General features: G+C 40.2%; 1 protein-coding gene across 1 annotated transcript in view; it reads right to left on the bottom strand.

Annotated features, from left to right (window-relative positions):
- HYDIN (HYDIN axonemal central pair apparatus protein) overlaps window positions 1-26,973 on the bottom strand; it is a 501,386-nt gene that overhangs the window by 129,505 nt on the left and 344,908 nt on the right. The window contains 5 exon segments of the mRNA XM_061138904.1: window positions 400-713; window positions 8,712-8,855; window positions 15,791-15,934; window positions 17,789-18,062; window positions 22,211-22,449. Coding sequence (XP_060994887.1) covers window positions 400-713; window positions 8,712-8,855; window positions 15,791-15,934; window positions 17,789-18,062; window positions 22,211-22,449 — 1,115 coding nt within the window.

Below are 26,973 nucleotides of genomic sequence, written 5' to 3'. Positions count from 1 at the left end.
AACACTGGTTCAATCCTGGTTTGGGAAGATTCCACGTGTCGTGGAACAACTAAGCTCATAAACCACAACTATGGAAGCCTGTGCTCTAGAGCCCAAGAGCTACAACAACTGAAGGACCACACACCCTAGAGCCTGTGCTCTGCAACAAGAGAAGCCACCACAATGGGAAACCCAGGCATCGCCACTGAAGAGTAGCCCCTGCTTGTTGCAACTAGAGAAAGCTCGCATGTAGCAAAGAAAACCCAGCAAAGCAAGAAATAAATAAATAAAAGGTAAAAAAGGAAAATATTCACGGAAGACCAGGACTCAGAATACAGGAAACTCAGTGCAAAGTCCAAATGAGATTTTAAAAAATGAAAGCACAGGAGAGCTCTGCAGGATCACCCTGCTGGTCGGTACCTTATCTGATTTTCCTCATCGTCCACCAGGAAGAACCAGCGAAACTTCACAACCAGGGGGCTGCAGTTGGTGATCATGATGTAGCGGATCACCTCGGTGTCATTCAGGATACAGCCAAAATCCAGCTCCATGGTCTCAAAGGTGAGGTTGGGGTAATTCACTTCTCCACGCAGGTGCAGGGTGTCCACTTGAGGGTGCTCCACATACTTGATGGCTAAAACTTCTTCGGCCACCCAGTTGTTCAGATCATTTTTGTAGGAAGGGTCAAATCTGACCAGCAGGTCTTTTACTTCACCGACCTCCAGTTTAACAGGCTACAAAAAAGATAATGGGGAATTACCAACCTCTACACTATGCATTTCCAACCTGATATATGAAATAGGACAACCAAAGTTATTTACACATATTTATGTGCACACACATACATATACATACATACAGACACACACAATAGTAAGAAACACATACATACACACATATATGTAAATATATATATACACACACACACTTAATCCATAACTATGCATTCACAGTTTACATAAACAGCTGACATACTGATGGCAATATCTACATATATCCATCTCTATCTCAATCTCTATGCACACACATATTTTTCAATAGTTGAAAATGAAAGCAAGGAAAATTTGGAGAAAAATGATTTGAAAGAAGATATTTTGATAAACGTGAGATTCTAAGGATTGAGGAGTTGTGAAAGGAACGTCTGCAATGAATAGCTATTATAAAATATTCTGAAAATCATATAAAAACTGAAAATAAATTAGATTGCAAAACGGTCTTCCTAGATAAGTGGGAAATGTTCTTTGCTTAAGAAAATTTTTAAAAAGGCTTTCTACAGAACTGGGGGAGGGGCCCCATAGACGCTGACCCAGAAAGGGATGGATTAGGTAATTTAATTTCTTTTCTAACGTCTGCAATTCTAACACTTCGCACAGTGTTATTCACTTTCCGCTGTTTTCTATTCAACTTAAAATGACACTCCAGAGCTGTACAGAGTTTGTTCGGGAGATTGTGTTTGTTCTCGTCTCTGATTCAAATCCCCATGTGTTCCTTGATACCAAGGCCACAGAAACACCTTCCCAAAGAAAGCCTGGCCCTGAGTTCGCTTTTTTAGGAATCCCTTAATCCCCACATTTAATCGGCATGAAAGCCACCTCCTGGTTTTGTAGAAAGTGCCCTGAGGAAGTCAGGAAAAATACAGCACAGGAACAAATCTGTTTACAGAGCACTTTCCTCTCCACTGAGTTTTAAGGTTCAGGTATTTAACCATGTACTGCACTGACATGATCAGATGGCTTCAGAGGATAAAGCCAATTACCCGACTGCAGAGTCAGAGAGAGGGTAATGACTCCCCAGTTGGCTAATCTCCTCTGAGAGCCTTGCCAGCCACTTGGCACAGGTGGCTTGGCACAGTTTAGAAGCCATTCTTGTAGACCATGGCACCTGCAGCACTAGACATTGTGATGCTTAGTATTTAAATACAAAAGCACCAAGAAGAAGTCACAAACTTATCCAAAATTTCACCAGATATTATTTCTCAGAGATCATATTTGGTAAAACATTAGTCCAGACATGATGAATGGATAAATAAAATTTTACAAAAATGGAATTAGACTAATTTATTTTTAAAAAATCATGTTTGCACTTTAAAAAATAGGAAAAATTCTTATATAAGAGATATTAATTGTAAGATCATGGACTCTGGAGCCAGACTACTTGGGTTCAAATTCTGGCTCTGTCAGTTAGTCACTCTGTGAACTTGGGCGAAGCTGCTTGGCTTTCCTAGACTTTAGGTTCTCCATCTGTAAGACAGGAGCAGTAATAGTACCTAACTCTTTTCTAAGAGGATGAAATGAGTTAACATATTGGTGATATGTTCAGAGCAGTGCCTAGCATATAGTGTAGGGTATATAAATGTCAGTTATTACATATCAGTGAACATCAACATTTTAGGAATCAGTGAACTAAAATGTACTGGAAAGGGTGAATTTAACTCAGAAGACCATTATATCTACTACTGTGGGCAAGAATCCCTTAGAAGAAATGGAGTAACCCTCATAGTCAACAAGAGAGTCCCTAATGCAGTACTTGGATGCAATCTCAGAAACAACAGAATGATCTCCATTCGTTTCCAAGGCAAACTATTTAATATCACAGTAATCCAAGTCTATGCCACAACCAATAATGCTGAAGAAGCTGAAGTTGAACGGTTCTATGAAGACCTACAAGACCTTCTAGAACTAACACCCAAAAAAGATGTCCCTTTCATTATAGGGGACTGGAATGCAAAAGTAGGAAGTCAAGAGATACCTGGAGTTACAGGCAAATTTGGCCTTGGGGTACAGAATGAAGCAGGGCAAGGCTAATAGAGTTCTGCCAAAAGAATGCACTGGTCATAGCAAACACCCTCTCCCAATAACACAAGAGAAAACTCTATACATGGACATCACCAAAAGGTCAGTACCAAGACCAGACTGATTATATTCTTTGCAGCCAAAGATGGAGAAGCTCAATACAGTCAGCGAAAACAAGACTGGGAGCTGACTGTGGCTCAGATCATGAATTCCTTATTGCCAAATTCAGACTTAAATTGAAGAAAGTAGGGAAAACCACTAGACTATTCAGGTATGACCTAAATCAAATCCCTTACAATTATACAGTGGAAGTGAGAAATAGATTCAAGGGATTAGATCTGATAGACAGACTATCTGAAGAACTATGGACGGAGGTTTGTGATATTGTACAGGAGGCAGGGATCAAGACCATACCCAAGAAAAAGAAAAGCAGAAAGGCAAAATGGTTGTCTGAGGAGGACTTACAAATAGCTGGGAAAAGAAGAAAAGTTAAAGGTTAGGAGAAAAGGAAAAGATATAGCCATTTGAATGCAGAGTTCCAACGAATAGCAAGGAGAGATAAGAAAGCCTTCCTCAGCGACCAATGCAAAGAAATAGAGGAAAACAACAGAATGGGAAAGACTAGAGATCTCTTCAAGAAAATTAGAGATACCAAGCAAGGGAACATTTCATGCAAAGTGAGAAAGTGAAGTTGTTCAGTCATGTCCAACTCTTTGCAACCCCATGGACTGTAGCCTACCAGGCTCCTCCATCCATGGAATTTTCCAGGCAAGAGTACTGGAGTGGGTTGCCATTTCCTTCTCCAGGGGATCTTCCTGACCGAGGGATCGAACCCAAGACTCCTGCATTGCAGGCAGAAGCTTTACCATCTGAGCCACCAGGGAAGCCCCAAAAGGAATTTGAAAAGAGAGGCCCCTTGCAATGCCATTGTTGCCACAATGCCGTGACTCGGATTCGAACCGAGGTTGCTGTGGCCACAATGCAGAGTACTAACCACTATACAATCATGGCGAGCTACCGGAGACCTGTGCGACCCTGTGGACTATACAGTCCATGGAATTCTCCAGGCCAGAATACTGGAGTGGGTAGCCTTTCCCTTCTTCAGGGGATCTTCCCAACCCAGGGATCGAACCCAGGTCTCCTACATTGCAGGCAGATTCTTTACCAGCTGAGCCACAAGGGAAGCCCTCTTCATGCAAAGATGGGCTCAATAAAGGACAGAAATGCTATGGACCTAACAGAAGCAGAAGATATTAAGAAGAGGTGGCAAGAACACACAGAAGAACTATATAAAAAAGATCTTTATAACCCAGATAACTATGATGGTGTGATCACTCACCTAGAGCCAGACATCCTGGACTGTGAAGTCAAGTGGGCCTTAGGAAGCATCACTGTGAACAAAGCTAGTGGAGGTGATGGAATTCCAGTTGAGCGATTTCAAGTCCTAAAAATGATGCTGTGAAAGTACTGCACTCAATATGCCAGCAAATTCGGAAAACTCAGCAGTGACCACAGGATGGGAAAGGGTCAGTTTTCATTCCAATCCCAAAGAAAGGCAATGCCAAAGAATGCTCAACCTACCACACAATTGCACTCATCTCACACACTAGCAAAGTAATGCTCAAAATTCTCTAAGCCAGGCTTCAGCAATACGTGAACCGTGAACTGTCAGATGTTCAAACTGGATTTAGAAAAGGCAGAGGAACCAGGGATCAAACTGCCAACATCTGTTGGATTATAGAAAAAGTAAGAGAGTTCCAGAAAAACATCTATTTCAGCTTTATTGACTATGCCAATGCCTTTGACTGTGTGGATCACAACAAATTGTGGAAAATTCTTCAAGTGATGGGAATACCAGACCACTTTATCTGCCTCCTGAGAAATCTGTATGTGGGTCAAGAAGCAACAGTTAGAACTTGACATGAAACAACAGACTGGTTCCAAATTGGGAAAGGAGTACATCAAGGCTATGTATTGTCACCCTGCTTATTTAACTTATATGCAGAGTACATCATGCAAAATGCCAGGTTGGATGAAGCACAAGCTGGAATCAAGCTCTCTGGGAGAAATATCAATAACCTCAGATATGCAGATGACACCACCCTTATGGCAGAAAGTGAAGAAGAACTAAAGAGCTTCTTGATGAAAGTGAAAGAGGAGAGTGAGAAAGCTGGCTTAAAGCTCAACATTCAGAAAACTAAGATCATGGCATCCGGCTCCATCACTTCATGGCAAATAGATGGGGAAACAATGGAAACAATGAGAGACTTTATTTTCTTGGGCTCCAAAATCACTGCAGATGGTGACTGCAGCCATGAAATTAAAATATGCTTGCTCCTGGAAGAAAAGCTATGACCAATCTAGACAGCATATTAGAAAGCAGGGACATTACTTTGCTGACAAAGGGCTATCTAGCCAAAGCTATGGTTTTTCCAATAGTCTTCTATGGATGTAAGAGCTGGACTATAAAGACAGCTGAGTGCCAAAGAATTGATGCTTTTGAATTGTGGTGTTGGAGAAGACTCTTGAGAGCCCCTTGGACTGCAAGGAGATCAAACCAGTTAATCCTAAAGGAAATCAGTCCTGAATGTTCATTGGAAGGACTGACACTGAAGCTGAAACTCCAATACTTTGTCCACCTGATGCAAAGAGCTGACTCATTGGAAAAGACCCTGATGCTGGGAAAGACTGAAGGTGGGAGGAGAAGGGGATGACAGAGGATAGGATGGTGGGACGGCATCACCAACTCAACAGATATGAGTTTGAGTAAGTTCCAGGAGTGGGCGATGGACAGGGAGGTCTGGCGTGCTGCCATCCATGGGGTCGCAAAGAGCCGGACATGACTGAGCGACTGAACTGAACTGACTGTCATCCTTTTATGATCAACAGAATTGATCAGAAAGTGTGGAAAAGTCTAAGGTAAGTATAAAATCTTCCCTTGGTGGGTCTCCTCTCTTTAAAAGCCATAGAATTCTTTGGTCAATCGTAAGACTGGTAATTTCACTAAGATGTATCTACCTGTTGAATATTCTACATCATTTTGTTACAGGACAAAGTGTGGCCTTGTTGTTTTTTTTTTAATCTTAAAAAAATATTTCATTTTTATTTTTGAACAGACAGGACAATGAAAACCATGTTATACTTGGGCCCATCTCCCCTCCTGTAACTCAAGTGAACTCTTTCCCTCCCCTGAGGCGATTATGATTACACAAGTGTCTTATTTGTCCTTGTATGAACATAAAGATATTACATTAATATAAAATCACATTCACATATGTATTCCTTTATTTTTTACATATATGATAGCGTACTATGCACTCCTGTTCTGCATGTTGCTTTTTCCACTGGGGGATAACTCATCAGTGCATACAGAGCTGCCTCACTCTTTTTCAATAGCTTCATTTTATTCCAGCATAAAATTCTGCCATCATTTTTTAAGCAATTTCCTATTGACAGATATTGACTCCCAGTCTTTCGTTCTTATAATCAATGTTGCAATTAATATCCTCTTTGGCCACCTCACGTGAAGAGTTGACTCATTGGAAAAGACCCTGATGCTGGGAGGGATTGGGGGCAGGAGGAGGAGGGGACGACAGAGGATGAGATGGCTGGATGGCATCACTGACTTGATGGACATGAGTTTGAGTAAACTCCAGGAGTTGGTGATGGACAGGGAGGCCTGGCATGCTGCGGTTCATGGGGTCACAGAGTCAGACATGACTGAGCGGCTGAACTGAACTGAACTGATACATATTATCTCATATATTGTGTCTATGTCTATAAGATAAATTCCTAGGAGTAGAATGAAGAGGTCAGAGGGTATGGGCATTTAAAATATTGATAACGAGAGCTATACTGTCTTCCACTGTATACTTCCCCAACACAGTGCCTGTTTCTACATGCCCCCCAACATAGAGAATTACCCAATTTTTGCTCTTTACCAGTCTGACAGGAAAAAAATGTTGTTTCATAGTAATTTTAACTTGCATTGCTTCTAACATGAGTGAAGTGGGACATACTTTCATATATTTAAGAGCTTTTTTCTTTTTGTAAACTCTGTTCATTTATTTTGCCTGTTTTTCTACTGGGTTGTTGGTACTTTTCCTGTTGATTTGTAGAAGTTATTTTTAAAATTATATGTATGCTTTTATTAAAAGTTACATGTGCAAGTAATATAAAAGGTCAAACTGTACTAAATGATTTATTACAAGAAACAGTAGTTCCTTACCCACTCTGCCGTTCCAACAGTCCCAAGGCCACCATTTCTCAATTCTGGTAGCAGGATGGGTCTATGGAAGAGCTTTTTTGGTCAGAGAGGGGATGACCAGGTGTTGCACACAACTCAGATACCAGGGATTACTCTGAGGTATCCACACTGACACAGGACACATTAAATTCCCGGAACACTTTGATGAGTTTCCCTACGGAAGAGCATTTATCTTTACGTCTTGGGATGAAAGCCCGCTGCCCATGTCTTCTGAGTGGAGTTGGTCAGGACAGCTGGCTGGCGCACACAGGGTCCCTTGTGTTCACAGCTGCTGCCTCTCAGCCCAGGCCACCTGAGCTGAAGGACTCACACTGCCTTGCCTCACTGGAGAATTTCCTGTGCTTTACGTCTTTGTCTTTTTGACTACCCACTCCCCTCCTCATTCTATCTTATAGAATTTGTTTAAATCTCTCATTAATTGGTTACACCCACTGTCTTCTCCTTTCATTTTATTGTTCTGGGTGGCTTTCCTTTTGAACATTTCTACTTTTATCTTATTAAGATTTCAGGAGGGACAAGATGGGGTCTGACCCAAGACGGAGAAAACTGCTCGTGCCTGAATTTTCATTTTCTCATCCAACTGCCTTCCTCTGCTCTTCCGTTCACTCTTCGTCTCCTCTTTGAACACTTGTATCTTGTCCTTGAGCTCTTTTTAAAGACAGGTTATATCGTCTGTCATTTCTCTGAGACTGTAAAAAAACTCCCTGTTTGTACTTTGTGTTTTTCTTCTTTGCACAGGTTCCCTCGCAGGAGGTTTTCATCTGCCTCTTGCTTATAATCATCTTCTCCTTTTATTTTTCTGTTCAGAGGCCTTAGCTGTTTCCGCCCTCCCAGCAGTCATGCTTGAATGAGACCCTAAAGAATCAGTGAGGAAGGAAGGGCAGGGGAGGGTGGTGGTGCAGTACTGTCTGCAATACCCTCTCATCCAGTGGCTCATCCCCCATCTCCCACAAACACTTGTCTCCCGGAGCATGTCTCCATGCCTCAGTCATCTCCACTCCTGTTCCATAGCAAACATCCTTCAGTCACAGGCGCCCTCCACTCGGCCTGCCCTTCCTGCCTCCTCTATCATTTCTCCATTAGCTGTCCCCCTGAGAGCCTGAACACCATGGGGTGTGGGGCTGCTCTCTCCTTCAATCCTCTTCCCTCTGCAGCATCCCCTGCTGCAGGGCCCAGTCATTCCCTCTGGTGTCCTCACGTCTAGCCAAGGATGGATGATCCTGTGGGATTGTTCAGGGAACACCGCATCCAGCTCCAGACCGGAGGCCAGGGGAGCTCACAGCCTCCTCCTGTGGCCCGGTTCCCATTTCTCAGTATCTGGAGACAGGCTGGCTGGTTCAGGGCCTGAGCTTTGAGTTTTGGTCAAATTTGAGGGACATTAAGATCTTTCCTCTTGTTGCTGGGAAGTCACCGTTTTCTAAAGATCAGTTTCATCATCACAGGCCGGAAAGGAAGGATCAAAATAATGAGTGAGAAGTTCTTTCATCATTAATAATAGCTTTCCTACCAACTGATACTGAAATTTGACTCATTTTAGATTTTTCCTCTCTGTTTCCAAGATTCTTTATATTTTTTTTTCTGGACTGAAATTTGGCAGTGCACTGATACTATTCTCTTCCTTTATCACACACAGGGCTCCCTGCTGGGAGTTAGGAAATCCTCCATCTAGTTACCTCAGGAGTTGAGGGCAGTGGGGATTTATCAGTTTCGCAGATAAAGAAGGGTCCACCTGTTGAGAGCAACACGTTCACAGCCAGCGTGGAAATGTTCTTTACGGCCAAGGGCTGGTATTCAGGTTCTAGGATAGTGTTAGGTTTCTGCAAAAAAGAAAAAAGAGGAAACAAACCACAGTAAGCCTTTAGCAACAAAGGTCTGATATTCATTGTTAACAGCTGATTTAGCATTCTCTCTGTTTATATCTATGGATGTATGGATTTATATTATCTCCATCTATCCAACCATCTATCTAAATATAGGTAATATATATCTATATATTATATAGATTCACATCTCAGTGGTCTTCCATACATTAACAATGATTTATCTAAATCTCTACAAGGGATTAATATAGATGAAGACACAGGTATAGAATTGTCTATGTATGTATGTATCTATCTATCACACTAGAAATGATCCTATGTTAAGCCATAAAATACAGATTAGATTGTCTTACTTCCTTGTTACCTGGTTAAAAAAAAACCCTATGTAAGCCATGCCTCTGAATAGAACTACTACTACTTAAGTTTCCACAGCATCACAAAACAAAAGTTTAAAAAGTTAGTGGTATCTTATAGATGAATCCATGCACCATTATAATGAATAAAACATTTTTTCCTTACACAATATTTTTTTTCATGCTTAAAACACCCAATTTGCAAATATACTCACCTTGCTATATCAGAAATGCTCATAACTGTTTTCTATATATTTTCCTGATAACACTGGAAGAAGTGATTTAGAAGCACCTTTCACTCTGTTAGATCAAATTTCATTTTCAACTGGAGAAAGCATCAGAAATGGATCTTGAACTGAAAGTTTCTGTTCAGACTGAAGTTTTCTTCTTCTGACTCTGGGATCCACATTATTCCTTGTGTATCCTGGAAAGGGGGTGCTTTAATATCAGCAGGAGGGGACCGGAAACCTTAGTCTCTGGCCTCCAACAAGCTCCCTCTCATTCCCTGTCTCCTCCAACAACTCTAGCTTATTTTTCCCAGGCCTCTTTGTTTTGATTTGCTTTTTCTCCTTGTTCGAATTTAAGGTAAATCCCCCTGATTCCATGTTTTTCTCTGCTCCTGATCCTTTGCCCAGCATAGTCTGAGGGAGCTAGGGTGACCAGTGTCCATGATGTCTTGGTTAGCTCAGGCTGCTGTAATGAATATCACAGACTGGGTGGTTTAAATCGGCAGCCATTGATGTCTAAAAGTTCTGGAGGCTAGCCAGGCCAAGATCAAGGTGCCAGCACATCCGGTGTCTGGAGTGAGCCTATTTCTCGGTTTGTAGATGGCTGTCTTCTCACTGTGTCCTCACATGGCTGAGAGAGAGATCATCTCCCTTATCTCTTCTTATAAGGGCACTAATTCCACTCATGAGGGCTCCACCTCCATGACCTTATACTCTCAAAGCCCACTTACAACACTATATAAAGAATTAGGGTGTCAACATATGAATTTGGGGGGGACACAATGTTCAGTCCATAAAGTTGGCTTGAGCCTTCTGCCTCAATTGCACCCCATTAGTCCTTTGTGGATGCCTGAAGTTCCTTCAGTGTTCAAACCTCCCAAGAGAAGCTGCCACTATTTCTCTCCCTCTAACATGGTGACACAGGTCCTGGGTTCACTGTGCACTCACAGACTGCATATTACAAGTTGGGGCAGGATGGAGCAGCACCTTCGACCTTCCCCCCGGCCTGCTGTGTCACTGCAGGTAGCTTTGAAGAGAAAAAGCCACACTCGGTTGTTTTGGCAAGAGGCCATTTAGAGGACAGTGATGGGAGAGTCGATGCATGGAGAACCTGTTCTATTTTAAAATGACCCCTTCTGGCTTGTTTGTCTCGCCAAATATCAGCAGACAGGATTTGCTGCTGGACTTCATGAAGCAAACCGACTGCTAGTTTCAACTGACCTTTTCAATTCCACAGAGATGTGGTTTCATCTCTGTGGCTTATGAATGGTACAACAGTTACACAGTAGATCAAAACTGAGGAAACAGTTATAGAAAAATTCTTCTCATAGGCAGGCTTGGTATCATTATAGTCTAATGTGCTAAATCAGATACACTGCCTTGAGCCGAAAACAAGGAGACAAGAATGGATAACTGGATATTATGCAATTAAACCTGAACACCAAGACCTAACAGGTCTCCTGCACATCCTGGGTAATGAAGTAACATTTCTTCATTGCCCCTAATATGGATTCAATGTGAGCAGGAAATGAACGATGAAAAATACCGTAGTAGGGCAGATTGCAAACTTGTGACATTTGGGAGGAAGTAGAGAAAGGCAAAAACAAATGGGGCCTTATGACTCAATTCATTTCTTAGTTCAACAAGTTACTGTCATATTCAAAATATTTGCTGTTTTATTCCAGTGATAAATCCAAGCAAAAGACATTTAGACAAGAATATGCGTTAACTAAAAACAAGGCTTAAGAAAATAAAGAAAAGAAAAGGAACATTATCCACATATGTTTATGAGCTTTGGAAAAAATAATCTAATAAGAAACTAAGCTGCATACACTGCAATGTCTTGCACAGAATAACTATTCAATAAATCTTCACTGAATTTTCTCTGAATGGCTACATTTAGAGAAAATACGATGCCACCAAATTTGGCACAGCTATCACCAATAAACATCCTTCCTGATTACTTAAAAAAAGGAAGAATTCAAAACAGCGATGAAAACTTGATAGCTACAGCAGGAATTCTTGTAGTATTTTCTTTGTGTCTCAGGGAGACTGTCAAGTCAGTTTTAGTTCAGCTCAGTTGCTCAGTCGTGTCCGACTCTTTGAGACCCCCTGGACCGACTCTTTGCAACCCCATGGACCCACTCTTTGAGACCCCATGGACTATAGCATGCCAGGCTTTCCTGTCCATCACCATCTCCTGTTGCTTGCCCAAACCCAAGTCCATCGAGTCCGTGATGTATTCAAACCATCTCATCCTCTGTTATCACCCTCTCTTCCTGCCTTCAATCTTTCCCAGCATCAGGGTCTTTTCCAATGAGTCAGTTCTTCACATCAGGTGGTCAAAGTATTAAAACTTCAGCATCAGTCCTTCCAATGAATATTCAGGACTGATTTCCTTTAGGATGGACTGGTTTGACCACCCTTTAGTCCAAGGGACTCTCAAGAGTCTTCTCCAACACCACAATTCAAAAGCATCAATTCTTTGGCGCTCAGCTGTCTTTATGGTCCAACTCTAACATCCATACATGACTACTGGAAAAACCATAGCTTTGACTAGACAGACCTTTGTCAGCAAAGTAATGTCCCTGTTTCTTAATACACTGTCTATGTTGGTCACAGCTTTCCTACCAAGGAGCAAGCGTCTTTTAATTTCATGGCTGCAGTCACCATCTGCAGTGATTCTGGAGCCCAAGAAAATAAAGTCGCTCACTGTTTCCATTGCTTCCCCATCTATTTGCCACGAAGTGATGGAGCCGGATGCCATGATCTTAGTTTTCTGAATGTTGAGCTTTAAGCCAGCTTTTTCACTCTCCTCTTTCACTTTCAACAAGAGGCTCTTTAGTTCTTCTTCACTTTCTGTCACAAGGGTGGTGTCATCTGCATATCTGAGGTTATTGATATTTTTTCAGGCAATCTTGATTCCAGCTTGTGCTTCATCCCGCCTGGCATTACACATGATGTACTCTGCATATAAGTTAAATAAGCAGGGTGACAATACATAGCCTTGATGTACTCCTTTCCCAATTTGGAACCAGTCTGTTGTTTCATATCAAGTTCTAACTGTTGCTTCTTGACCTGCATCAGATTTCTCAGGAGGTAGATAAAGTGGTCTGGTATTCCCATCTCTTTCAGAATTTTCCACAATTTGTTGTGATCCACACAGTCAAAGGTTTTGGTGTAGTTAATAAAGCAGAAGCAGATATTTTTCTGGAACTCTCTTACTTTTTCTATAATCCAACAGATGTTGGCAGTTTGATCCCTGGTTCCTCTGCCTTTTCTAAATCCAGTTTGAACATCTGACAGTTCACGGTTCACGTATTGCTGAAGCCTGGCTTAGAGAATTTTGAGCATTACTTTGCTAGTGTGTGAGATGAGTGCAATTGTGCAGTAATTTGAACATTCCTTGGCATTGCCTTTCTTTGGGATTGAAATGAAAACTGACCTTTTCCAGTCCTGTGGTCACTGCTGAGTTCCAAATTTGCTGGCATATTGAGTGCAGCACTTTCACAGCATCATCTTTTAGAATTTGAAATAGCTCAGCTGGAATTCTACCGCCTCCACTAGCTTTGTTCGTAGTGATGCTTCCTAAGGCCCACTTGACTTTGCACTCTAGGATGTCTAGCTCTAGGTGAGTGATCATACCATTGTGGTTATCTGGGTCGTAAAGATCATTTTTGTATAGTTCTTCTGTGTATTCTTGCCACCTCTTCTTAATATCTTCTGCTTTTGTTAGGTCCATAGCATTTCTGTCCTTTATTGTGCCCATCTTTGCATGAAGTGTTCCCTTGCTTGGTATCTCTAATTTTCTTGAAGAGATCTGTAGTCTTTCTAATCTTTCGTTTTCCTCTATTTCTTTGCATTGATCACTTAGGGAGGTATTCTTATCTCACTGCTATTCTTCGGAACTTTGCATTCAAATGGGTGTATGTTTCCTTTTCTCCTTTGCCTTTCACTTCTTTTCTCAGCTATCTGTAAGCCTCCTCAGACACCATTTTGCCTTTTTGCATTTCTTTTTCTTGGGGATGGTTTTAATCACAGCCTCCTGTACAATGTCATGAACCTCCGCCCACAGTTCTTCAGGCACTCTGTCAGACCTAATCCCTTGACTCTATTTGTCACTTTCACCATATAATCATTAGGGGTTTGATTTAGGTCAAACTGAATGGTCTAGTAGTTTTCCCTACTTTCTTCAATTTAAGTCTGAATTTGGCAATAAGGAGTTCATGATCTGAGCCACAGTCAGCTACCAGTTTTGTTTTTGCTGACTGTATAGAGCTTTTCCATCTCCGGCTGCAAAGAATATAATCAATCTGATTTCAGTATTGACCATCTGGTGATGTCCACATGTAGAATCGTCTCTTGTGTTGTTGGAAGAGGGTGTTTGCTATGAACACTGCATTCTCTTGGCAAAACTCTGTTAGCCTTTTCCCTGCTTCATTTTGTACTCCAAGGCCAAACCTGTCTGTTACTTCAGGTATCTCCTGATACCAAGTCAGTTTAGCATCCTGTAACTGAAAACACAATCCTACTTCTTCATTCTCCACCAGTCTGTGAAATGTTAGAGTTTTTGCTTGTCTCTACTGACTAAAAACACAGTAAGTGCTGAAACATTATTTGTTGACTTGAATTGAATTGTGTTAATACATCTCATCACTTATACTAGCCAATAAGCTCTCTTATTCATCTCCTGGCAGAGCGCCTTATGCATGGTGGGTGTTCAACAGATATTTATTTAATATGAACAATCTTACAGAACACGTTACCAGAACAAATGATTCTGAACACTCTCCTTCAAGCCTCTGTTAGTAAAAGGAATCCCAGTTGGTTCCCTCATGACCTGGGTAGGCACTGCCACACCCAGACCTTCTGTATGACAGCACAGAACATACCTATGGGATCTTCCTTAAGGCTTGGTCTTCCCTGCTGACTGTGAGGTTCATCAGGGAGGGACTACTCACTGTTGTATCTCTATGACCCAACACAGGGCCTGGCACACAGTAGGTCTGGATATATATTCCACTCAGCAACCTGCTTCAATGAATACATCTGACCATGTCACTCCCTCCCCCAAAGCCCTCCAATGGTCACCTGGAGCAAAACCCAAAGTTCACAACACATGTCCCAGTCATGCCACACACATCCGGCCCCTCTCCACTTCTCCAGATGGACTTCATTGTCATTCTTGGCATAATCTCTAAGGTGGACTTCCAGCTTTTTTATGTTGACCAAGCTCTTTCCTGACTCAGGCCCTTTGCATGTGCTGTTCCTTACAATTCTCTCCCCCTCTCTCTTCACCAGACTGCTGTTCTTCAAGTCCCAACCTGAGGTGTTTGCTCAAGGAAGTCATCTATGACCTCATGCACAAATAAGGTCATGTCTCCTGACACATGCTCTCACTGCACCTTGTATCTTTTCTTCATAGTACTGTTTAGGACTGCCATTTAAACAATTAAAGTTTCACAGTTTGTTTACAGTCTGTAACCTCAACCAGTGTCTCAGCTTTGACTATGTCAGATTTTCAGCACCAACACAGCCCTCAACTCAGAGATGTTCCACACATACCTGTTTTGAATAGTAAATAATTTTCTGCTGGAAACCTGCCTAGGAGTAAGCTGAGTCCTGCTGTGATATCTCCCTCTCCTCGCAACCATGCCTGCCCCCTGCCCTGAGCAGCAATCATACCATCTCTTCCTTGTCCTGGGCCTCCCCCACTTACTGCTCACCCTTAAAGGCACATAAGGTCACATACAGGTATAAGCACATGAATTAAAGAATGTGAATCAAATAGTTTAAGTCAATGATTTTCAAGCAGTACTAGGTGATCTACAAAATAGCTTAGCTTGTCTCTCCTTGTTTCCTCCTGCATATCACAGGAAAGATATCAGACCTTCCCACATAGACTGTCGTGAGGGATAACTGGGCAATGCGTGTAATGAACATGCCTCAATGCCCAATACATACCAATCAGTAATGGGTAGCTATTCTAACTGATTATTATAATTATCAAAGATTCTTATCCAACCATTTCTGTACTATGATGTCAATTTTAGCTATGTAGAGTAAATGATGGACTGAAATGCATTTTCAGTGCACGGAATAGCCCTTCATTTTGGTCTTATACATCAGAAATGGTGGAAATAGAATTTCCGTGGCAATTCACCTTTCAAAGGAATGTAGGCTTAGATTAGGAATTTTTAGTTGAATGTGTACTGGCCTCTGAAGTTGAAAAAACATTGGTGGGGTGTGGGTCTAACAGGATTCCCATTGATTTAGCTTCCTAAATGAAAGTGTGAACATGTGGACCCCTGGCTGGAGAGTGCCCGGCCCTCCGCTGCACAGCCTCACTGACCTTCTCCAGTCGGTAAACGAGCTGCTTGGTGGAGAGCTGGATGAATGGCGCCACAAACTCACAGATGATGTTCACAGTCATCACCAGGCTCTTCCCCTTTTGCGACCCAATGATGGTGTGGCACACCAGCTTTTCCTTGACTACCTGAGGACAAGATATACCAGCATTTGTGGACCCTCCATAGTTCAGAAAACTTAATTCTCAACCATCAGCAAACATTCTCAACTACTTGCCTGGGGACACCAGCGAAGAGCACAGTTTTCTGAGCAGTGCACGTCAGGGAGGGGTCTCTGTCACAGTTAAAGTCTGATTGGTTAGATATGGCCAGGGTGGATCCTGTGTCTACTTCTGACTGTCCCTGAGGGCACGGTCAATTTACATCCAGTTTATCCAGTATGTTTATGGAAGATCTATTATGCACTGGGGCTGTTAGCGACTGGATACACAAAAGAGTGATGGACGAGGCACATAAAAATCCTTCATGGGCTATCACTGTGCTGGACACCTGAGGCTGACACAACATTGTAAACCAACTACACTTCAGTTTAAAAAAAACCTTCACAGGCTTAGAGCTCAACGGTAGTTACATGATTTCTTACCAAGCTAGCTGGAAACTGACTGGAACAATTTTACCTTTCACATTTGAATATTTAAAAATCATATACGGTAACAAATACTTCTTTGGACCCAATAAGCCTAGATTTTTATAAAGTAGAAAGGACCCAAAGTGAATTTATATCATGAATAGCCTTTATTGAAAACTGGCTAAGGTTTCAGATGTTAATGAATTCAAGACGCATCTCACTTATGTAGCAGAACTTGGAAGAACATTCAGCGAAGCTTTTAGTAAGGCTACAACTGAATTTAGAACCCCAGCAGCTCAGATTTAATGGCTTTAAAAATAGCCAACTCCTGATAATGACATTGTAAACATGTTCCTGCAATGGACCATCAGTATTGAGCTGAGGGGCTGCATTCTATTCATCTTTGCATCCTCAGTGCCTACTCTGGTGTTTGTCGTGTGTACATACTCAGTGAAAGTTGGCTAAACCCCTCAGTAAGAGAGAGAAAGAACACATTATACACTCCACCATGGGAAATAACTGTCTTTTTTAAGTTGAGGATGTGTTTTACCTGAAAATATTCTGTGAAGAAACAATTTAAGTGAAACAAAGTGACCCTGTGACCCCAGAGGAGCTAAGCAGTGGACCAGATTTCCCAACTCATCTGCTAGGAGACAACTTATTACTGTTTCCTTTTTCATGAGGAGAAAGTTCAGCATCACATCCCAATTTGGTAACATGAGCAGAAGCTCAGGTAACCACCGTTTCTCATTCATAAAGTCTGTCTTTGTGAAGAGGCTTATAAATGATTTCAGATTTTTATGTTTTTGATGGTTTCTAACCTCCATGAGGTGATAAGAATAAACAGACACATGGTTGGATCTGCCTAAATGTCTTTAGCAGAATGGTGATAATGTGAATAACAGCAGAACGTCAGAGTTGAAGATAAATGCAGCTCTTTTATCCATACATAAAAAGGTGATGATTATAAATGTGAATCTTTCAACTCAGGCTGAGAGGAAAGGAAGTGAAGACATTCCAATACCTAGATAGGATAGGCAGCCAAGATGGACTATAAAAACATTTTAAAAAACAAATATTAAGTGAATACTGCGAAGTGTTAATAAGGGGCCTAGCTTTGCCTGAACGTTGGTTGTCCCTCCACCAGAGACCTACTGGCTTTATTAACTCTGGGGATGAGAATCTGCTTTAAATGGTATTTTAAGATTGGGTTCACGGCAGCTATAGAAACAAACAGAAAACTCCACAGTGCTGAACCTTGAATGGAATGGGTGCTGCCATGGTAACACAGTGCTGTATGCAATCCTTGAGAAACCATAGCCTTCCTTCAGATAACTGTCAAGAGACTCACCTAAGAAACAGAGCAAAGATTTATTTAGGAGAATAACAGCTTCTAAACATGGCGTCCTCTTACCCTGGGAGTGGTAGAATAGCCTTCGAGTATCACATCGATCGTCTGGCCTGGGGACAGCTCCATCCTGACGGGGTGGAGCTGAAATATGGGGCCGTGAGGCTCCCTGGGTGCCTGGCAGCACTGGACCTGGGGCTGGCTCTTCGCACGATCCTTCTTGGCCAGTTTCTTCTTGTTCAACTTTTCTTGGGGACAGAAATCTTCATTCATCCAGAATAACTGTTGGGCCCGACGTCCCTTGTTGGTCAACTTGAAGTGGTAGTAATAGGTGTCCAGGCTGGAAAAGAGGAGGGAGGGATTCATAGGACTTCCCTGGGGGTTGTTCTGTTCAGCTCTACACCCTTGGGATTTATCCCTCTGGAAGTACTTAAAAAGTGAGCAAAAAAATAGACATCAGTATTTTTTTTTTTTGTAATGTAGAAAGGCTAAACAGTGATGCTATTAGGAGCTGCTACAGTAATAGGACAATGTAGCATCTACTCATAGGGTCATCTACTCATAGGGTCCCTGAGTTACCATCACCAGGGAAGGGGTTGTGGGGAAGTGGCTCTTGCGTCCTCAGTGTTTCTCATGAGGAGAAGCCACCACAGAACACAAAGATACAGATCATGTGAAAACCACTTTCATTTGCGAGAAATGGTTCTGAGGAGTGAAAATAAAATACCTCCTGGAGGAGAAGCTTATTTCAAATTGTATTGAGTAAACTTCTAGTGACCAGTAAAATGCCTTGTGATGGACTCAATTTGAAGGGAATTTCAAAGAGAAACAAAACATCCTCTAAGCCTTACAGTCAAGGAGATTGTAATAGATTAGAACACCAGCCAGACTGGTCATTTGTCTTAGACTCATGTGCTTTAAAGATGCTACTATTTCATTCACTTATTCATTCATCTGTTCCACAAATAAAGTACCTCTTTATTGTCTGGTTCTTTGCGAGCTACAGTGATTTATAAGATCTTGGAGGTGGTTTATATGTGTTTTTTGTGTTTTTTTTTTTTTTTAAACTGATTATAAGCTTACTTTAAAATATTCTTTTCAGGGAAAAACTCATCTCAGGACTTTTTAAATTTATTTTTAATTTTGAGGGACTTTGAGTTTTCATCTCATCTGTCCCTTCTTTGGAAAGATGTCATATCTAATAATAAGCCTTAATAAAAAATGAGTGCCAGTTGTCAGGTACAACCACTTTTATCTAAATAAATGTCCAACAGGGCTTCCTCATTGGAGTCTTTACTTTGTAGTTAGACTTCATGGCTAAAAGTACACTTTTGGGGGAAATAACAAGTAATAAATACTATAAACTAGGTAGGGTCTCTGTCACTTATTCACAGTATATCTTTTAACCATCACAGCAACCCAGTAATAATAAGTATATTTACTCCCATTTTATTGACAAAGAAACAGAAGCTCTGAAAACTCAAAGTTGTTGTTCAAAAATATGCCATCAGAAAAGCTGGCATCTGAGTATTTCTTTAGATCTTATGTCCCCAAAGTTGGCAAATGTTTCCAGTAAGGGGCTGAATAATAAATATTTTAGAGCTTGCCTGGTGGCTCAGATGGTAAAGCATCTGCCTGCAATGCGGGAGACCCGGGTTCAACCCCTGGGTTGGGAAGATCTCCTGGAGAAGGAAATGGCAACCCACTCCAGTATGCTTGCCTGGAGAATCCCATGGACGGAGGAGCCTGGTAGGCTACAGTCCATGGGGTCACAAAGAGTCGGACACGACTGAGTGACTTCACTTTCACTTTCCTTTGGGCCTTGTGGTCCATTACAACTCTCTACTCTCCACTGCAGTGTCAAAGAAGCCATAGAAGATACATGTATATGAATAGCCATGGCTGTGTTCCAATAACACTATTTTTTTTATTTATTTTTAATTTGAGGATAATTGCTTTACAATGTTATGTTGGTTTCTGCTATATAAGAACACGCACCAGCCATAGTATACATATGTCCCCTCCCTCCTGAGCCTCCCTCTCACCCCCTACCCCATCCCCTCCTACTAGGTGGTCACAGAGCACTGGGGTGAGCTTCCTGCGTTGTAGAGCATCTTCCCACTAGCTATCTGTTTTACATATTGTATTGTGTATGTTTTAATACTACTCTTTTGATTTGTCCCACCCTCTCCTTCTCCCACTATGTCCACAAGTCTGTTCTCTATATCTCCTTCTCTATTTCCTGCCCTGAAAATATGTCCAATGACATTTTATTTATAGAAACAGGAAATGGGCTGTAGTTTTCCCACCTTTGCTTTTGATGACTCTTCTGCAGATTGCTGGCATCAAGATTTTATGTCAAAAAGAAGGACAGTAGAGTTTAGGCAGAGCAGAACTTGGCAGTTAAAAGTTACATATTGCTTCTGTTTTCATAGAAAACTATCAGCTAACCCTCTAATTCTAGGCAAGTGTCAGAATATCTTTTGCGGTTCAGTTCATTTCAGTCACTCAGTCATGTCCAACTCTTTGCAACCCCATGGACTGCAGCATGCCAGGCTTCCCTATCCTTCACCAACTCCCGGAGCTTGCGCAAATTCATGTCCATCAAGTTGGTGACACCATTCAACCATTTAATACCCTGTCATCCCCTTCTCCCACCTTCAATCTTTCCCAGCATTAGGGTCTTTTCCAATGAGTCAGTTCTTTGCATCAGGTGGCCAAAGTACTGGGTTTCAGCTTTAGCATCAGTCCTTCCAATGAATATTCAGGACTGATTTCCTTTTGGATGGACTGGGGTTGGATCTCCTTGCAGTCCAAGGGGCTCTCAAGAGTCTTCTCCAACACCACGGTTCAAAAGCATCAATTCTTCAGTGCTCAGCTTTCTTTAACAGTCCAAATCTCACATCTATACATAACTACTGGAAAAACCATAGCTTTGACTAGACAGAGCTTTGTCAGCAAAGTAATGTCTCTGCTTTTTAACATGCTGTCTAAGTTGGTCATAGTTTATCTTCCAAGGAGCAAACGTCTTTTAACTTCAAGGCTGCAGTCACCATCTGCAGTGATTTTGGAGCCCAAGAAAATAAAGTCTGTCATGGTTTCCATTGTTTCCCCATCTATTTGCCATGAAGTGATGGGACTGGATGCCATGATCTTAGTCTTTTGAATGTTGAGCTTTAAACCAGCTTTTTCACTCTCCTCTTTCACTTTCATTAAGAGGCTCTTTAGTTCCTCTTTGTTTTCTGCCATAAGGGTGGTGTCATCTGTGTATCTGAGGTTATTGATATTTCTTGCAGTAATATTGATTCCAGCTTGTGCTTCATCCAGTCTGGCATTTCTCATGATGTACTCTGCATATAAGTTAAATAAGTAGGGTGACAATATACAGCCTTGTTGTACTCCTTTCCCAATTTGGAACCAGTCTGTTGTTCCATGTCTGGTTCTAACTGTTGCTTCTTGACCTGCATACAGATTTCTCAGGTATTTGACACTATTTGTAAATTAAGAAGAACATGTAATTAAGTCTGATTTGCAGTATATTGTTTTCTATAATTATATCTGAATGCACTTAACAAGGAAATCTGGAAACAAAGGCATGGTATGCAATGACAAAATGCCCTGGCTTATAGTTAATGGACAGGAGGAGACGGCTCCTAATATTATTTTGTCAGGTACACCTTCTCTTAATAATGTGTCCATCTTGGTTTCAGGGCATCAGATCAGAAGGCAGGAGCATCCCTTTGAGATCTGTTCACAGTATTGAAACAAACAGGTACCAATTCAGCTGGCTCATGAGAGTCAACTAGTGACAACGTGTGACTCTTATGAGGAAGCATGAACCAAATTCCATGGTTAGTATTCAAACCCCACACATTTTAAGAGTTACATTTACATCATTCTGCTCAGAGGTGTCTATACTGTACCACCTGTTATTTAAATATCTAGGCTCTCTAGCTTTTCCTGAGTGATCAGGTGAAGTCAACCACAATCATTTCAATTGTTGGTGCTATGGTAAGGAGGCAAGCAGAGGACATGATACAGGAAAAAATCACTGGCTTTGCAATACCTGAAAAGGTACATTCACAGTATATTTTTACTTTCCTAGTTATATTCTATGTATGTTATCACTAGGTTGCATCTTTATTTTCTACATTCATGGAAAGAAGTTAGCAATGTATTGAAATCTAAGAAGAGAAATCATGGCTGAGACTCTAAATCTGTCACAGAGAATCCACTCTAAGTTTTAGAGATGAACACCCTTCCTATGAACCATCTCTTCTCTAGTGCAGAGGGATACAGCTTGCAGTATGTAACCAAACTAAGACTAGAAAATGTCTCCTTGTGGCTGATGAACCACCTGGAGGAGGGAAAGTGAAGATGAAGAGGTTAGTTCTATTTACTTAAAAACAATTTTTCGAAGTAGAAGTGGTGCTCAGTTTATGCAATATGTATGATATGTATAAAAATTGCTCCATGATATTTCTTTACCTAAAGTGTGCTCCCAAATTGAGTTCTGGTGCAAAGGGCTTATCTGAAACAATAGTGGAGCCAACTCCTGAAGCCTGGACAGGAATTCGGTAGGTGTTGCTATTTTCAATGTCCAAAACGACTGTGTCTTTGAATGTCAGTATGTCGTTCAGGTTGGCGGTCAGTGTCAGTTCGACATCACTTTCTGGGGGAACAATGCCTTCACTGGGCTCAATGGTCCAAAGGGACTTTTTGTGTGCCTGTAAAACAAGACTACAAGTTAACTGCGAAGATATTCTTGGCTTTTCATTCTGCACATGTAAAAGCCCTCTATACTTCAGATGCCTGGCACTGCAGAATTCAACATCAGAGACAAACATTATTTTTTTGAATCAAAGCAGCTGGGTGTTTGTTGGCTTTTCTTTTTTTCAAAAAGCAATATGATTCTGAAGAGCAAACCTACAATTCTACTTCTGAATGCTCTGTGAAGATTCCTTACATCTTTTTCATAATGTGACAGCCCAGCTCTCTAACAAACTTATACTAATTATCTGCTCTAATCTCCAAATTCTGAGACACCAACAGAAGGTACAAAATCCTTCCTGAAATTTGAAATTTTTAAAAGAAATGTTTTTCAAGTGCAAAGTTTCTGTGATGTCATAGTAGGGGTGAACAGCTTTCATTAATAAAAACAATGTAAAATCATCTTGGTTTCTACTATTTCATAATAATCAATAGAATTTCATTTGCTAAAATTCTAAACTTATTTTAAAATATGTTACAGGACTAAATAATAGAGTTGGGAGTGACTCCCACCAATGTATTCCCTTTAACTGCTTAGATCCTCATAGCTCAGTCTCTTTCCTCCCCAAGGTCTTTGACTGAACAACATTTGGCAATGAAGCTAACACTTACCATCACATTTTAAGTTGAAAACCTTCCCCCTCCAGTACTCCTTATACTTTTACCCTGCTCCATTTTTTACCATCTTCTAACATAGTGCATGATTGACTTATCACTATCCTGCTCTCCCTGCACTACAATATACACTCTCTGTAGAAGGGATTTTTGTCTCTTTAGTTATAGTTGTTCTTGTATTTATAATTATGCCTGGTACATAGTAGATGCTTAATAAATACCTGTTAGATGAACTTATATATCTGCCTTTTAATCAAATCCTGTGATGTCAGAGAACTCATTTATCAACTAAGGTAACATATCCCTGGTTTTTAACAATCCATAATATCTGGTATGTCTTCCTTACATTAAGCAGAGATATGCTTGTTTTTGACCTTCCATATACTGGTATTTGGTCCACTCCCTTGGAGCTAAATAGAACAAATTGAATCTTCCTCTTTTGTTTAACAGCCCTTCAAATTACACCTCCAACTTAAGAAGAAAACCTCTTATGGCTCCAAAGTAAGTTAAAAATTTGGCTAACATGTCAAATAATAATAACTAAAAAAATTACTCAAGCTATAAGCATCTTATTTAAAAATATAAACTCTGGGTCTTTAGTGTTAATCTACTTTCCTAAGCGGCTTTTAAGACTTTTCTCCTTGTATTTGATTAATTATGGTGCAGTTTCACTACAATGTGTCCAGTTATGAGTTTATTTGTATATCCTGCTTGGAATTTGCTACCCTTCCAGAATCTGTGGTTTGGTATCTTTATTTCTGAAAAACTCTCAGCAATTATGTGTTTGAATACTGTTTCTGACTCATTCTTTCTTCTTTCTTTATATTACTCCATAATAAGTGGGTATGACTTTCCTAGTGTGTCCTCACACGCTTCATCTGCATTTTCCATCCTTTCTTTCCCTGTGCTTCATTTTGGATGATTTCCTCTGAGCTATCTTCCAGTTCAATAATTCTTTCTCCAACTGTATATAATTCACTGTTAAATACATCGAGCATATTATTAATTTCAGTGTTTTTTGAATTCAGTTTTATTATTTACTTTTCTTTTTATACACTTTTCAGCCTTTTGAGATCTTTTAAAATTCTGATTATGACATTCAACTTATTAGCTACTTTTCCTCATCCTTCCCAGTCATCTGTAAATTTGATAAGCATATTGTTTTATATGTAGTTAAAAGCAAATACTTTTTAAGTGCATATAGCAAATACATGCTCAGTGGTTCTGAGGTCAAGATATTGTGGGAGACACAAAAATGTCCAAAGCATAGTTTCTGCCCCCAAGAAGTTTATAATAATGATATTCAGAGAGACAACCATGCAAAACAAAAATGCAAGTCAGAAGGAGGCTATGGTGAAAGTGTCTCAGGGAAATATAAAGAACAAGCTGAGTTTTTGGAGCAGAAGATGTTGAAATTCTTTGTATGATAAATCTCCAGACACATTTTCTTTTCTGTCTAAATATGAAACTAAGCTTAATTATCAGAGAGTGTGATCCTTAACTATCTTATGCCATTGCTTAATAAAATTTAATTTGTTCCACTCTCATTTTACATGTAAACAGTATCTCAAAATTAACACAAAGCACCATATCCCTATTTTGATTGTTATATTATTTAAATTAATTCTAACAGCACTGTTTTATTTTGAGAAAAAAATTACTCGGAAATATTTATATGCATAAATATTCATAGAAAATATTTAATGATGACTAACAATGTATTGGGAAAAGGCTGAAAACAGAAAAGATGTAGAGGTCATTTCAAAACTTCCAGGATAATAATGGAGTGGCAAAATCAAGCTTCCCACTTCATTGAAGAAGAGTCTGATTATCCCCTCATGAATCTTCCTTGGCTCCCTGTACTCTTCTGAGTAAGGAAGCTCAGAATAAGCTCTCTTTAAAAAAAGCAGAGAGAAGAAAACAACAATTTAAAAACAAAGGTAAAATATACTTTATCGGCTGGATTTGAGAGAGCATTCCAGTCCAAAGTTATCCTTCCTCTATTTAATTTCTATGGTGTATTTCTCTTAGCAAAAGAAAAAAGAGAAATGTAAAAACACATGTAGCTCCATGAGGACTGAGGTTCAATGTAAAGTTACAGATCAGAAATCTCCTGGGTTTGGAATAGAGTTGTACTGTTTGATGTTCATTGTAAATAAGAAGAATGTATTTTGCAATTTGCAGGCAAGAGTTAGAGATGTCAGTAGGCAGAATCTTGTAGGATGACAGTGCTTGGGAATGTCACCAAAACCCAGGTCTAGCCCCAGTGTAAACTCAGAGACTGGATTTGGTGAGTGGGCCCTGAATGATCACCCTCTTAGGAACAGGGTCACAGGTACTTAAATAAAGAGAATCTAATATTTAAACCCAAATGCCAATTTCCCAATTAACAACTGAGGAAAATCCTATTTCACCAGATCAGAATGCTAATTACATTTTGTCTTGGCTTGAAAGTGCATGGGAACCAATAAATTGCATTTTAAAATTCAAATAAATGAAGCAAAGAAGAACAGTTCTCAAGATTATAAATTGTTTATAAAGAGGATGTAGATGAATGATGAGAAAATTTTAATTTTGGTATTAATGGAAATTATAGATTTAACTCTAAGTCACGAGTCCTATTATTATTCATAACCTTTTAATATGGGACATCTCTAGAGACATAGATAGAAAAGAAAACAAACATGAAATACCACACTAGATAAACTAGGGCTGAGATAAGATATTTGTATGCTAATTGTCTCTATTCAGAACACTTGCCAAAAGAAATGTTGATGTTTGTATGACAAACTGTTTTTCCAAAATTTTTAAACTTTTCTCCTCATACTAAATTAGCCCCAGTGAAATACTTTTAATATTAAGAAAACAGTAAACAAAGTCTGTCTTTCCATAAAATTGACTTGTATTTGTGCATAATTTTATCCTAAAATATTAGTAACAAAAAATAATAATTCTCATAAATTTAATTTTGGGGATTATAGATCAACTATTACTGCAAGATAAACTACATGATTGAATATCATATATTTTGCTCATGTTTAGGCTCAAAGAAATAACTTCTTTGCATCTTAATTTATCCATTTTTTAAAAAATAGTGTCTGATAGCCCAGTCACAGCTATGTAGGCTTATTCTAGCATGAACTTCAAAACTCTTACATGTGTAATTGATTCACCATGCTGTACTGCAGAAGCTACACAAGACTGTAAATCAATTATACTCCAATAAATTTTTTTAAAAAATAGATAACCAACAAGGACCTACTGCATAGCACAGGGAACTATATTCAATGTTATGCAATAACCTATAAAGGAAAAGAATCTAAAACAGAATACACATGCACAAACATACACATTTCAATAAAAAATTAAAAAACAAAACAAAACTCATAGCTTCAACCCACTTCCCAGTTCCAAAACCACAGTCACATTTGTAGGTATTTGTTACAGCAGTACTCCATTCTCAGCATCAGTATCTGTCTTTGTCAGCTGGGGCTGCTATAACAAAGTACCATAGACTGACTGGGTGGCTTATAAACTACAGAAATTTATTTCTCATAATCCCAGAGACTGTAAATCCAAGTTCAGGGTGCCAGCATGGTTGAGTTCTCCTGAGAGCCCTCTTCCAGACTGAAGACTGTTGGCTTTTCCTTGCGTCCTCTCACACAGTGGAGAGAGAGCAAAGAAGTAGCTCTCTTTTGACTCTTATTAGGGAACTAATCCCATCTTTATGACCTCATCTAATCCTAATTACCTCCCAAAGGCCTCACCTCCTAACACCATCACATCAGAGGAGAAAGTTTCAAATATGAATTTTGGAGGTATACGAACATCCAGTCTCTGACATTCTGCCCCAAAGCCCCCAAATC

This window comes from Dama dama, chromosome 4 (genome assembly GCF_033118175.1).
Source record: "Dama dama isolate Ldn47 chromosome 4, ASM3311817v1, whole genome shotgun sequence".
In the NCBI taxonomy this organism is placed as follows: Eukaryota; Metazoa; Chordata; class Mammalia; order Artiodactyla; family Cervidae; genus Dama; species Dama dama.
The sequence above is the reverse complement of the archived record's forward strand: the minus strand, read 5'-3'. Positions and strand labels throughout refer to the sequence as shown.